The sequence below is a fragment of the Stenella coeruleoalba genome, assembly GCF_951394435.1.
Source record: "Stenella coeruleoalba genome assembly, chromosome: 4".
Taxonomy (NCBI): Eukaryota; Metazoa; Chordata; class Mammalia; order Artiodactyla; family Delphinidae; genus Stenella; species Stenella coeruleoalba.
In genome coordinates, this window is record NC_137149.1 from 111,402,596 (window position 1) to 111,418,111 (window position 15,516).

Below are 15,516 nucleotides of genomic sequence, written 5' to 3' on the forward strand. Positions count from 1 at the left end.
TAATTGACAAGACCTACTCTATAGCTCAAAGAACTGGACTCACAACACTCTAGTCACCGGAAAAGAATATATACGACTGGTAAGGATCTAAAAAAGAATTTATTGAGATCTCTCTGTAAGTGAATCAAGAAGATGTACAGCAGCAAGAAACACAACATTGAAAACCAGCTGTACCCCATTATAAAAATAAATTACAAAAAAAATTTTAAAAGGCAGTGAGAGAGAGAAATTCCTACAGAATTCCTTCAGGGTCTCTGTTGCACCCTGGATTGACCACATCTAGACCCATAGATAGAAGGGACTTAAGGATGACACTCGTGGAGTGAGAAAATTGGTGAGGATGGGCCAGCAAATGCAGCACCTTTAGAATAATACTGCCTGGCCCATTCCAAGGGTCCCAAATCTCCAGGTGTAGGGGAACCTTCCTAGCACTAAATTATGTAGGGGACACACAGAGGATGATACACTGTCTGATCAGGAAGAGTTTGGAGAAGGTACCTCATCTCCTCATCTCCTGGTGCTCGGGTGCTCCAGCCTCTTTTCTAACAATCTACTCACCAGGGGAAGTCAGCACCTTCAACATCCTGTTTCACACAGTTTGGAATTTGTCTGGAGGATGAAGGGGAAGAGGGGGAACCATGAGAGACAAGCCCGAGGTGTCTGAACAGGGACATGCCACTCTAATTTCCAATCAGGAAGAGGAATTGACCAAAGGCTCAGCTCACCACCAAAACCAGAATAGGGCTGGAAGCAATTCTGGAAAAATGCCTTGAGGTAAGTCATGAAAAAGGACAAGAAAACAAGGCAGAATTGCAGGAAGGGGTTTTCAAGAGGTAGATTGGACTCGCCATGAAAGCAAATGGAAAGGGATAGAACTTCTTCAACGACGCCATTGGCCAAAAATGGCGTATGTGTTTTTCCTGAACATATTCAGGAAAAACACATATGTGCCTTTTCGACAACCAAAGAGGCGAGCAGTGCAAATCAACACTACAAAGAGATATCACTTCACAGCATTCCGAAGGCCATCCTCACAAAGTGTAAAAACCAGAAATGCAGCATAGGGCATGGAGAAAGGGAGCCTTTTTACAGTGATTGTGGGAAGGTAAATTGCCAACGGCACTCTGGAGAAGTGTATTGTGTTTCCCCCCAAAATCTCAGAAACAAAGCTACAGAGCATTCGGCACTTCCACTCATGGGTGTATATCTTGGGAAAAGCAACACTCGACAGGACACAGGCACCACAACGTTTAGTGCTGGTCTGTTTACAAGAGCCTCGACTAGGATACAACCGAAATCTCCTTGGAAGGAAAACATGGATAAAGAAGATGTGATACTTATGTACAATGGAATATAACTCAACCATGAAATCAATGAAATAAGGCCAGTTGCAGCAACTCAGGTGTACTTAGGTACGATCATTCTCAGTGACATAAGTCAGACAGAAAAAGAGACTTATCATAAGATATCAGTTATAGGTGGAATATCAACATTGCTACACATGAACTAAATGACAAAAGAGACACAGAAACACACATTTAGAAAACACACTTATGATTGTTAGAGTGCAAAGGTCAGTTGAAGTGAGGTATAAACCAGGAGTTTGAAATGAGCAGATGCCGTTCCATAGACCAAATAGGGAATCAACAAGACTTATTCTAAAGCTCAAAGGACTGGACTCAGCACAATCTACACACTGGAAATGATTATATACGACTGGTAAGTATCTGAAAAAGAATTTATCGATGTCTCTCTGTAAGTGAATCAAGTGGATGTACAGCAGCAAGAAACACAGCACTGAAAATCAGCTACACCTCATTATAAAAATAAATTCCAAAAAAAACCCCCCACACACAAAAACAAAGACAGTGAGTGAGAGATAAATTCCTACAAGTTCTTACAGAATTCGTTCAGGGGCTGTGATGCAACCTCAAATGAACACATCTAGACCAAGAGTTTGGATGGGACCTAAGGCAGGACACTCATGGGGCTGAGAGGCTTGGTGAGCATGAGTCAGCAAATGCAGCCCCTTTAGAGTAATACTGCCTGGTCCTGAGTCCATGGGTCCCAAATCTCCAGATGCAGGCCACCCTTCGTACAGCTAAAACATGCATGGGACACCCAGAGGATGGTACACCATCAGATAGGGAAGAGTTTGAGAAAACCACCTCATCTCCTCATCTCCTGGTGATCAGGTTCCCACCTCCAGCCTCTTTCCTAGCAATTGCCCCACTTGGGGAAGTCAGCACCTTCAACACCCTCTTTCGCACACTTTGGAATTTGTCCGGAGGATGAACTGGAACGGGGGGAACAATGAGAGAACGCCTAGGTTTTTGAACAGGCACATGCCACTCTAATTTCCAATGAGGAAGAGGAATTGACCAAAGGCTCAGCTTGCCCTCAGAACCAGAATAGGGCTTGAAGCAATCCCGCTGTTTGGTGGCCAGTTCCCAAAGAAACAAGTTGAAAAGTGGAGCTCAGGGGCTCTGCAATTCACAATCCTGCAGCATTGTAAAAGATACCTAACGTGGAAAAATGCCTGGAGGTAAGTCACGAAAAAGGACTTGAAAACAAGGCAGAGTTGCAGGAACGGGATTTCAAGAGGGAGATTGGTCTCACCTCAAAAGCACATGGAAAGGGACAGAACTTCTTCAACGACTTGGATACAACCAAAATCTCCTTGGATACAACCAAAATCTCCTTGGAAGGAAAACATGGATAAAGAAGATGTGATACTTATGTACAATGGAATATAACTCAACCATGAAATCAATGAAATAAGGCCAGTTGCAGCAACTCGGGTGTACTTAGGTACAATCATTCTCAGTGACATAAGTCAGACATAAAATTGAGACTTATCATCAGATATGTTATAGGTGGAATATCAAAATTGCGACACATGACCTAAATGTCAAAAGAGACACAGAATCACACATTTAGAAAACACACTTATGACTGCTAGAGTGCAAAGGTCGGTTGAGGTGAGGCATAAGCCAGGAGTTTGAAATGAGCACAGATATCGTTCCATAGACCAAATAGGCAATCAACAAGACTTACTCTAAAGCTCAAAGGACTGGACTCAGCACACAACACACTGGAAAAGATTATATATGACTGGTCAGAATCAGAAAAAGAATTTATTGATGTCTCTCTGTAAGTGAATCAAGTGGATGTACAGCAGCAAGAAACAGCACTGAAAATCAGCTACACCTCATTATAAAAATAAATTCCAAAAAAAAACCCACACACACAAAAACAAAGACAGTGAGTGAGAGATAAATTCCTACAAGTTCTTACAGAATTCGTTCAGGGGCTGTGATGCAACCTCAAATGAAAACATCTAGACCAAGAGTTTGGATGGGACCTAAGGCTGGACACTCGTGGGGCTGAGAGGCTTGGTGAGGATGGGTCTACAAATGCAGCCTCTTTACAGTAATACGCTTTGTCCCCCTTCCATAGGTCCCAAATTTCCAGGGGCAGGGGACTCATCCTACAACTAAAAGATGCATTGGACACCCAGAGTATGGTACACTGTGTGACCAGGAAGAGTTTGGAAAAGGCACCTCATCTCCTCATCTCCTGGTGGTCGGCTTCCCCCCTCGAGCCTCTTTCTAACAATCTCTCCACTTGGGGAAATTAGCACCTTCAACATCCTGTTTCACACAGTTTGGAATTTGTCTTGTGAATGAAGCCCAATGAGGGGAACCAATAAGAGACAAGCCCTAGGTTTTTCAACAGGCACATGCCACTCTAATTCCAATAAGGAAGAGGATTTGACCAAAGGCTCACCTTGCCCCTGGAATCAGAATAGGGTTTGAAGCAAGGCTGCTGTTTTGTGGCCTGTTCCCCACAAAATATGAAAACTCCACCTCAGGGCCCTGCAATTTTCAAACCGGCAGGGTTGTAAAGGATATCTATCATCGAAAAATGTCGTGAGGTAAGTCATCGAAAAGGACTTGAAAGCAAGGCAGAACTGCAGGAGAGGGATTTCAAGAGGTAGATTGGACTCGCAGTTAAAGCACATGAAAAGCAGCTGAACTACACCAATGATCCATTTGGCCAAAAAGGGCGTATGCATTTTTTCTGAATATATTCAGGAAAAATGCATACTCCCTTTTTTGCCAACCAAACAGGCGGGCAATGAAAATCAACACTTCGCATCAGTCAGATCAGCCATCATCACAAAGTGTTAAAACCAGAAAAGCAGGACAGGGCGTGGAGAAAAGGGAGCCCTGTTTCGCTGACGCTAGGAACGTAAATTGCCAACGGCAACTCTGGAGAAATGTGTTTCCTAAAAAATCTAAAAAACAGAGCTACAGAGCATATGGCACTTCCACTCATGGGCGTATGTCTTGGGAAAAACAAAATTCGACAGGACACAGAGAACCCAACTTTTAGTGCATCTCTGTTTACAAGAGCCTCGACTTGGATACAACCTAAATGTACTTGGAAGGAAAAACGGATAAAGAAGATGTGGTACTTATGTACAGTGGAATGTTAATGAGCCATGAAATCAATGAAATAAGGCCAGTTGCAGCAACTCGGGTGGACTTAGGGGCGATCATTGTCAGTGACATAAGTCAGACAGAAAGAGACATCATAAGATATCACTTAGAGGTGGAATCTAAAAATGGCTACACATGAACTAATTAAAGAAGAGAAACGGAGTCACACATTTAGGGCTTCCCTGGTGGTGCAGTGGTTAAGAATTCACCAGCCAATCAGGGGAAACAGGTTCGAGCTCTGGCCCGAAAAGATCCCACATGCCGCAAAACCACTACACCTGTGCGCCAGAAATACTGAACCAGCATTCTCCAGCTGGCAAGCCACAACTACTGAGCCCACGTGCCACAACTACTGAAGCCCGCACACCAGCACCCATGTTCTGCAAAAAGAGAAGCCACCCAATGAGTAGCCTGTGCACCGCAACCAAGACCCAACTTAGCCAATTAATTAATTAATTTAAAAAACAAGTTGCCATCTGACAGTGCCTGGTGAGGGCCAAATTTCTGGTTCATAATGTGGGTCTTCTGGCTCTGCAATTAAATGATGTAATGGGCATTATATCTTTTGTGTGCTACATTTATTAGGTCACTAATCCCATATTTGAGGTCTCTGGCCTCGTGACCTAATCATCTCCCAAAAGCTCCACCTCCTAATACCATCAACAAGGGAGCTGGTTTTCAAGATTTGAAAATTAGAGGCACAAAATGTTTATACCATAACAGGGACCACATGGTTAATTTATTTTTCCTTTCATGTTAAAAGTTTTGCACATATATATTTATTATATAATCCTGAAACCCTTGTTTTTTTTAAGATTCTTTTCCCATATAGGCCAGTACAGAGCACTGAGTAGAGTTCCCTGTGCTATACAGCAGGTCCATACCAATACTTATCTATTTTATATATAGTAGTGTGTATATGTCAGTCCCATTCTCCCAATTTATCACTCCCCCATTTATCCCCTTGTAACCATAAGTTTATTTTCTATATCCATGACTCTATTTCTGTTTTGTAAATAAGTTATTTTCTACCATTTTTTTTAGATTCCACATGTAAGCAATATCATATGATGTCTGTCTTTCTGTGTCTGACTTGCTTCACTCAGTATAACAATCTCAGTCCATCCATGTTGCTGAGAAACCCTTAACTGTTAAGGATAACTCTCAATTTTTTCCAGTTTCATCAGCAATTCTTTCTGGCAGACATGTGATAATACTTTTTAAACAGGGGTATTGAGAAAGGCTCCTGACCTGCAAACAAAAAAACCATCATTCATATAGTGAAAACTTTGCACATCAAAGGATGACAGCACTTGGTCTCTATCATTTTGCACCCACTGCTGACAGAGGGCAGAGGAGTTTGACTCACTAACCTTCTTTATGTGCATTTCTTCCTAATGGGGTATTCCACCTAAAACTTATAAGAAGCGGGACTGCATCATGGAACATACCAATCACTACTACAGATTCTGAAGCGGCAAAAATAATAAAAATAAAAACATGATGAAATCATCCAAAGGGTTCTTTCTACATTGTTACATTAGTTTCCCTCCCACTGTGAAACCATTTCAAACGCTGTCACTTGAACATGTTTTTATTTTTTTCAACAACAATAAGGTTAACCTGGAGTCACATGCTCCAGTAATATTACACGATCCCTTGTGCAAGTATATAGGGATTCAAGAAGCTGTGGGAGGCTATCATGAGAGGTTGCCTGGAGTAATTAGGACATTTCATTTAATGTTGGCTCTTCTCTCTAAGATGTCTGCTGTCCTCTTCTTTTTGTAGCTACTGGCATTGAGAAAGTGAGCAAGGTAAGGCTCTTCTCTTTTCTTGCCCATGAATGCACCCGTGATGAACCCCACAGACCTTGGTGCTTCCAGAATCCCCTGAACCTCCTGACCTTTCATGCATGGCATCACATAGAAAAAGATGGTGACGTGTATATTTATATAAAACATGCTATAAAGTTTTCGACTCTTCCCTTCCTCATAATTCCAAAGAATATATTTTTTGGATTTCTGATTAATGCTGCTGGAGTTGATACATAAGTTGAGGGAGGTATCAGGGCACACCAAAAGAGAGTAACTGCACAGAAAATACAAGCAGGTACATTTCTGTGTAGTTTCAAGCAGCTTATTTCCTATATCAACCATGGTGATATGTTGACCCTTCCTCTTTCTACTAGTAGTACAACAAACAAATATAAAGGATATTTAGGCTGCTTGTTTTATTCCCACCTCTCAAAATTGATCTGCATTCACATATAGGACAATGAGAGGTCCTTACTACCATTTTACCCAATACTGGAAAACTAGAGAATGTCCAAATTTTTCCAGGGATTATTTTCATATTCTCCAATCAGGCCTGTGAGGGAATCTTACCTATTCTGTTTAATGAAGTCATATCTCGCATGGCACCCATCATCACCAATACTGGAAAGAAATTTGAAGGGTCTTAGATTTTACCATATTTGAAATTCCAATATTTTAGCCTGGCACGTTTTTGGATTTTACAAAAAAATGTTTTAAATGAGACAAAAAATAATTTTTATGAAACAAACAGAGAGCAATAGTTGTATATTTTTATCTGTTCCACTTGCACACAAAAGTCTCGAGGTGATGTAAAGCAGTCCTGTTGGATGCTGTGCATGTGTAAGTATGGATTAAGGCTTAGGAATCTTAAGCTTCAGTCATCTGAAACTTTTAAAGTAGGATGCAAGCAATCCTGTCCAACATTTGAACAGAGCAAGACACTTTTATTATTTTTGTCAGGTAATTAATCTGTCTTTTGCCCCAAGGAAAAAAACAACTGGCAACTTCCATCAATGTGTTGTACAAAAATCTTTGAACAGAGAGTGCAAGCAGAGGCTGATAAAAGATGTGAAAACAAAAAGAGAGAGACCCTTTTGGCATTTTCTCCTAACTTATTGCAATGTCCCATTTAAAATGTGGGAATAATCAATCTTCTGAGGAAAAAGGCCCAAAAAAGGTTTTTGCTTTTGTCGAAAAATGGGATTGCTGAAGATTTCAGGAGATAAGAAGAATTGGTGAGAATGACCATGAGACATCAGATAAAAGTCAGATCCATGGATGAAGTGATGTTTACCTCTGTGAATCAATGAGAGGTCGGAGCAAATGAAAATAAAGTTGAATACAACATTTTTTTTTTTGCGGTACGTGGACCTCTCACTGTTGTGGCCTCTCCCGTTGTGGAGCACAGGCTCCAGACGTGCAGGCTCAGCGGCCATGGCTCACAGGCCTAGCCGCTCTGCGGCATGTGGGATCTTCCCAGACCAGGTCAAGAACCTGTGTCCCCTGCATCGGCAGGCGGACGCTCAACCACTGCGCCACAAGGGAAGCCCTGAATACAACATTTTATGAATAAATGTAACCTTTCAGGTATCCTAGAAAAAATTAATTTTCACTATGATACAACATATTTAGTTTACAAAGTTAACTTAAATTTAAAGCTTAATAATTAGATTTATTGAAGGAACCAAAACATCTTTGTGGTTTAGAATAAATAATGTGCTTTGCTACAGATAAGGAGGCTCATAAATAAATAGAAATATGACTAAATAAGTAAATAAAGAGGAAAATATAAAATTAGATGTTATTAAGAACTGACAGTCATCTAAAGAAAGAGGAGTGACAGAAAGAGAGAAGAACTCATATCAAACATATATAAAAAACTTCTAAATAAGAAGTCTTCAGATGTTTTTTAAAAAAGTCTTCAATAAGAAGATAATGTAAGAGCAAAAATGGGGAAAATATACCAAAAGATATTTCAAAAAAGAGAGTACAGAATGTTAAGTAAACATATCAAAAGATGCTTGGCTTCTTAGTAGTCAATTAAATGAAACAAAAGCAATCCTTGGAATTATCACTCACGAACCACAAAGTTCAAATGAAAATGACAGGTATTATCAAGTTTGACAAGAATGTGTGTAATCCTTGAATCTGATTCACTGCTGCTGAGCATGAAAATTCATACAAATGTTTTGAAAATATTTAGAGGTACATAAAAAGATAAACACAAGAAAGCTATGACTCGAAAATTTTACTACTACATGTATGCTGAACAATAATTTATACACATACCACCAAAGCTCAAGTTCTAGAATTTATATACTAGTGCTATTCTCAACAGACACAAACTAAAAATCATTCATATTTTAATACACATTGGAATAAATTACTTAGTAGTTAAATGTTTACACTATGGAATATGCAACAGTGTCAATACATGGTTACAACAGGCAACCGTATAAGTATATTCACAAACAACATAAGTAATAAAATAGTCCTGTCCAAAAGTGGTTATACTGTGTCATAACATTTTTAAAAAATACAAAATACAGGTAAAGTGATCTTTTTGTTACATACCAGAACAATAGTAAACCTTAAGGGGAGCCACTAGAATGGGACCAGGGGGCCTCTGAGGGTCTGGAATTTTTCCGTGTCTTTATCTAGAAGCTAGGTATAGAGTGTATTCAGATTCTGAATTTTCTGAAATTTGTCATTTTCTTACAAACCGTGCATGTTTTTAGTTGTTTTTTATACATAACAAAAAGTAAAATATATAGACTAGGAAAGGTAATTATATTAGCACTTTAATATCCATGCTTTTCAAGGTGGAAGTGAAAGATATTAAACACTTGACATTGTGATTACTTCTTAAAAGCAAGCTGAAAATTTGAGATTAATAAATAAGACATACTTCATATATAATACTCAAAGAGGAGGGGTAGAAAGGAGTATTATTTTTTTAATTTAATACAGAATAGTTAAGATAGAAAATAAAGAAAACAGACTAGGTTTAAAAAGGAGCACACTGGACTTCCTTGGTGGCACAGTGGATAAGAATTTGCCTGCCAATGCAGGGGACAGGGGTTCAAACCCTGGTCTGGGAAGATCCCACATGCCAGAGAGCAACTAAGCCTGTGTGCCATAACTACTGACCCTGTGCTCTAGAGCCCACAGGCCACAACTATTGAGCCTGCATGACACAACTACTGAAGCCCATGCACCTAGAGCCCATACTCCACAAGAAGAGAAACCACCACAAGGAGAAGCCCGTGTACCACAATGATGAATAGCCCCCGCTTGACACAACTAGAGAAACCCTATGCAGCAACGAAGACCCAACACAATGAAAAATAAATAAAATTAAATCTTTTGACTTATGAGATGACTTACTAACATGGCTGCAGCTGGAGGCCTCAGTTTCTTGCCACATGGATCTCTCCTTAGGGCTGCTTGAGTGTCCTCATGACATGGCAGCTGGCTTACCCCAGGATGAGTGATCTAGGAGAAAACAAATCAAAAGCTGCTATGTCTTTTATGACCCACCGTTGGAAGCTGCACTTTGTCATTTCTGCAATGTCTTAATAGTTAAACACTCAGCCCTTTTCAAGTGCAAGGGGTCATACAGGTGCATGAAGATTGGGAGATAATTATGGGATGATTAGGGCCATCTTGGAGGCTGGCTACCAAGGTGGCTGACTAGCCAAAGACTGAATTTTGTTTTCTTCACATCTGGAGAGAAAATGGTCAGTGAATCCCATTGGTGGTCTTTGAGATGTATGAAAGTTACCTCTTGCTCTCACCTCCAGCTGTGTGGCTGAAGGGTCTTGGTGCTCCGGCCAGGTGTCAGCCTGTGCCTCTGAGGTGGGACAGCCAAATTCAGGACACTGGTGTACCAGACACTTCCGGCGCCATGAAATATCAAAAGGCGAATGCTCTCCCAGGGATCTCCATCTCGATGCTAAAACCCAGCTCCCCTCAAAAACCAGCAAGCTCCTGTGGTGGACACCCTATGGCAAACAACAAGCAAGACAGGAACACAGCCCCACTCATTATCAGAGAGGCTGCCTAAAATCACAATAAGGTCACAGACACCCCAAAACCCACAACCGGATGCAGACCTGCCCACCAGAAAGAAAAGATCCAGCCCAACCCACCAGAACACAGGCATTAGTACCCTCCATCAGGAAGCTTACACAACCCACTGAACCAAACTTTGCCACTGGGGGAAGACACCAAAAACAACGGGACACTACGAACCAGCAGCCTGCATAAAGGAGGCCCCAAACACAGGAAGTTAAGCAAAATGAGAAAACAGAGAAACACACAGCAGATGAAGGAGCAAGGTAAAACCCCACCATACCAAACAAATGAAGAGGAAATAGGCAGTCTACCTGAAAAAGAGTTCAGAGTAATGATAGTAAAGATGATCCCAAAATTGGAACTAGAATGGAGAAGATACAAGAAGCATTTAACAAGGACCTAGAGGAACGAAAAAGCAAACAATGATGAACAACACAATAAGTGGAATTAAAAATTTTCCAGAAGGAAACAATACGAGAATAACTGAAGCAGAAGAATGGATAAATGACCCAGAAGATAAAATAGTGGAAATAACTATTGCAAAGCAGAATGAAGAAAAAAGAATGAAAAGAATTGAGGACAATCTGAGACACCTCTGGGACAACATTAAACACAACAACATTCGAATTATAGGGGTCCCAGAAGAAGAAGAGAAAAAGAAAGGGACTGAGAAGGTATTTGAAAAGATTATAATTGAAAACATTGCTAATATGGGAAAGGAAAAAGTTATTCAAGTCCAGGAAACTCAGAGAGTCCCATACAGGATAAATCCAAGGAGAAATATGCCAAGACATATTAATCAAGCTATCAAAAATTAAATACAAAGAAAAATTATTAAAAGCAGCAAGGGAAAAACAACAAATAACATACAAGGGAATCCCCATAAGGCTAAGAGCTGATCTTACAACAGAAACTATGCAAGCCAGAAGGAACTGGCGGGACATATTTAAAGTGATGAAAGGGAAAAACCTACAACCAGGATTACTCTACCAAGCAAGGATCTCATTCAGATTTGACGGAGAAATTAAAAACTTTACAGACAAGCAAAAGCTAAGAGAATTCAGCACCAACAAACCAGTTATACAACAAATGCTAAAGGAACTTCTCTAGGCAGAAAACACAAGAGAAGGAAAATACCTACAATAACAAACCCAAAACAAGTAAGAAAATGATAATAGGAACATACATATTGATAATTACCTTAAATGTAAATGGATTAAATGCTCTTGACAAAAAGCTTTTGACAAAATTAAACACCCATTTATGATAAAAACCCTCCAGAAAGTAGGCATAGAGGGAACTTTCATCAAAACAATACAGGCCATATATGACCAACCCACAGCCAACATCGTTCTCAGTGCTGAAAACTTGAAACCATTTCCACCAAGATCAGGAACAAGACAAGGTTTCCCACTCTCACCACTAAAATTTAACACAGTTTTGGAAGTTTTAGCCACAAGAATCAGAGAAGAAAAAGGAATCCAAATCGGAAAAGAAGAAGTGAAGCTCTCACTGTTTGCAGATGACATGATACTATACATAGAGAATCCTAAAGAGGCTACCAGAAAACTACTAGAGCTAATCAATGAATTTGGTACAGGATACAACATTAATGCACAGATATCTCTTTCATTCCTATACACTAAAGAAGAAAAATTTGAAACAGAACTTATGGAAACACTCTCTTACCACTGCAACAAAAAAATAAAATACCTAGGAATAAGCCTACCTAGGGAGACAAAAGACCTGTACTCAGAAAAGTATAAGACACTGATGGAAGAAATCAAACATGACACAAAAAGCTGGAGAGATATACCATGTTATAGGATTGGAAGAATCAACATTGTGAAAATGACTATACTACCCAAAGCAATCTACAGATTCAATGCAATCCCTATCAAACAACCAATGGCATTTTTCAGAGAACTAGAACAAAAAAATTCACAATTTGTATGGAAACACAGAAGACCCCGAATAGACAAATCAATCTTGAGAAGAAAAACAGAGCTGGAGGAATCAGGCTCCCTGACTTCAGACTATACTACAAAGCTGCATTAATCAAGACAGTACGGTACTGGCACAAAAACAGAAATATAGATCAATGGAACAGGATAGAAAGCCCAGAGATAAACCCACGCACATATGGTCACCTCATTTTTGATAAAGGAGGCAAGAATATACAATGGAGAAAAGACAGCCTCTTCAATAAGTGGTGCTGGGAAAACTGGGCAGCTACAAAAAGAATGAAATTAGAAGATGCCCTAACACCATACACAAATATAAACTCAAAATGGACTAAAACCTAAATGTAAGGCCAGACACTATAAAAGTCTTAGAGGAAAACATAAGCAGAACACTCTATGACATCAATCATAGCAAGATCCTTTTTGACCCACCTCCTAGAGAAATGGAAATAAAAACAAAAATTTAAAAATGGGACTAATGAGTTCAGGCGCGTTCCGCGGGGCCGGCGGTTTGGGCGAGGTTGCTTGGGCCAGCGAGGGTGCGGGGCTCCGGAGCTCGGGGTTCGCCCCCGCCACTCCGGGTAGGCACGCCGATGGTGTTTCTAGGGTGACGCTGCGCACACCGACTCTCTCCGGGGGCAGAGGAAACACCTATGAACCCTTCGGCCTCCTTCCTGGCCGGGCGCCAGAACATTGGGTCAGAAGTTGAGATTTCCACTATCGAGAAGCAACGGAGAGAGCTACAGCTGCTCATTGGAGAATTAAAAGATCGAGATAGAGAGCTCAATGATATGGTTGCAGTACATCAAAGACAACTTCTTTCATGGGAAGAGGATCGGCAGAAAGTGTTGACTTTGGAAGAACGTTGCAGCAAATTAGAAGGTGAACTACATAAAAGAACTGAAATAATCAGGTCACTCACAAAGAAAGTAAAAACCCTTGAATCGAATCAAATTGAATGCCAGAGTACTCTTCAAAAGACTCAACTACAGCTTCAAGAAATGGCCCAAAAGGCAACCCATTCCACTCTCCTCTCTGAAAACCTTGAGGCTAGAAACGAAAATCTCAGCAACACATTAGTGGAACTTTCTGCTCAAGTGGGACAATTGCAAGCTCGAGAACAGGCTCTCACCACCATGATAAAGCTGAAGGACAAAGATATTATCGAGGCAGTCAATCACATTGCTGACTGGTCGGGTAAATTTAAATTGTTAGAGCATGCCTTACGCGATGCTAAGATGGTGGAGACCTGTGTTGTGAAAGAAAAGCAAGATTATAAGCAGAAATTGAAGGCACTTAAGCTTGAAGTCAATAAGCTAAAAGAGGATCTAAATGAAAAGACAACAGAAAATAATGGACAACGAGAAGAGATCATTCGCCTCAAGCAAGAGAAAAGTTGCCTGCATGATGAATTGGTTTTTGCTGGTAAAAATAGATGATTAGTTTAAGTAACCTGAACGTTCTACGATACTACCATGATGGGCTAAATGAATTGTACCTCTCTCAAAATACTTTATGTATTTAATTAATTTATTTTAACACCCTTTGAGAAATGAGGAGGGACCAGGCAGGGAATTTTAAAGCTGTTATCGTGCCTCCCAGTTCACTCTGTTTCCTCTTCTGTAAAATGAGGAGCTGCTCTCCCTTCTAGCTTGAGTGCATGGCTATACTAGCTCACTAAAAACATAGTACTTGTGCTTAAAAATTCAATAAGAAAGAATCTTTTGAGCCAAGTATTTGCAAATACTAGATAAAAATTAGGAGTTCAACAGTTTTTCAATTTTGCAAATAGATCACCTGTAGTTATTACAGTTGGAAAATACTCATGTGTTTTGTTACATCAGTATGACCGCAAAATAATAATGTTGGGGATGAATTTTTCATGACTTAAAAGCAAGTTTGTCAATAAAGTGTAACTTAGGCCCCTTCTGATAAACATAAAAGTGGCACTCCCCACTCTCCCTCACCGCCATGTTCTCCTACACTCTAACCCCAACCCACCCCAGTGTGTCAGAGTTTCTAGCCTCTCCTTTCTCTGCTCCCAACTGAGAATCACTGATATTTAGAGCTTATCTATATATGGCCCTGACAGCCAAGAAGGTTTTGTTAGACTTTAATTTTGGTGGTTTGTATGAAGAAAATCATAGGTTTGGAGGTAAAGTTCCAAATAGAAATTAAATGAACTGGGACTTCCCTGGAGATCCAGTGGTTAGGACTCCGCGCTTCCACTGCAGGGGGCGCAGGTTCGATCCCTGGTCAGGGAACTAAGATCCCGCATGCCATGTGGTATGGTCAAAAGAAAAAAGAATTTAATTAACTAAGTGAACATGTTTGGGTCTACTCATACCTACTCTCAATGTCCTTCCTGCTAGGAAGAGACTACATTTCTATAAGTTAAAGGGCAGAATACAGTATTATATTACATTTTTTTCAAATAAAATGAAATTTTTAATTTTAATCTCATGTGATTAAAGATTGGGGAAATGCAGTTTCCTACCACTAGAGGTCACTATTTCCATTATTTCTAGGATTCCTGTGTCTCAAAGTAATTATGTCTTACATTGTTACAGATACTTACATAAAGATATACATATATTTGTACATCTACACAAAGATATACATATGTTTGTAGCCTTATAGTGGAATTCCCGCAATCTTTGGATCAGCATCTGTGTGCCAGGCACTCTGCTAGTGACTAAGAAGCTCATAGGCCCAAAGAGAGTTTAGTGCTCTACAGATGCTGTGAATAAAATGTGCGAGGTCAGAGGAAGGAAAAACATTTACAGAACATTTTAATAATCTCCTTTTTTTTGGTTCATCTGTTTTTACTCATATGTTCTATTATGTATTACTAGGTAAAGTATATGTAATTTGTTAGATAATACTCTAATAAATCCATTTTATGAAAATAAATAAATAAATAAAAATGGGACTAATGAAACTTAAAAGCTTTTGCACAGCAAAAGGAAAACAAAAACAAGACAAAAAGACAACACTCAGAATAGGAGAAAGTATTTGCCAATGAAGCAACTGACAAAGGATTAATCTCCAAACTTTACAAGCAGCTTATGCAGCTCAATATCAAAGAAACAAACAACTCAATCCATAAATGGGCAGAAGAACTAAATAGAGGTGTCTCCAAAGAAGATATACAGA

At 39.9% G+C, this 15,516-nt stretch overlaps 1 protein-coding gene across 1 annotated transcript; it reads left to right on the plus strand.

Moving 5' to 3' along the window:
• Positions 1-12,811: 12,811 nt before the first annotated feature.
• LOC307185520 (coiled-coil domain-containing protein 62-like) lies at positions 12,812-13,799 on the plus strand (the record flags this gene model as incomplete). Its single annotated transcript, XM_079919829.1, has 1 exon — positions 12,812-13,799. Exon 1 carries the CDS (start codon positions 13,014-13,016, stop codon positions 13,797-13,799), a length of 786 nt encoding a protein of 261 aa, XP_079775955.1. The 5' UTR covers positions 12,812-13,013.
• Between the last annotated feature and the right edge of the window lie 1,717 nt (positions 13,800-15,516).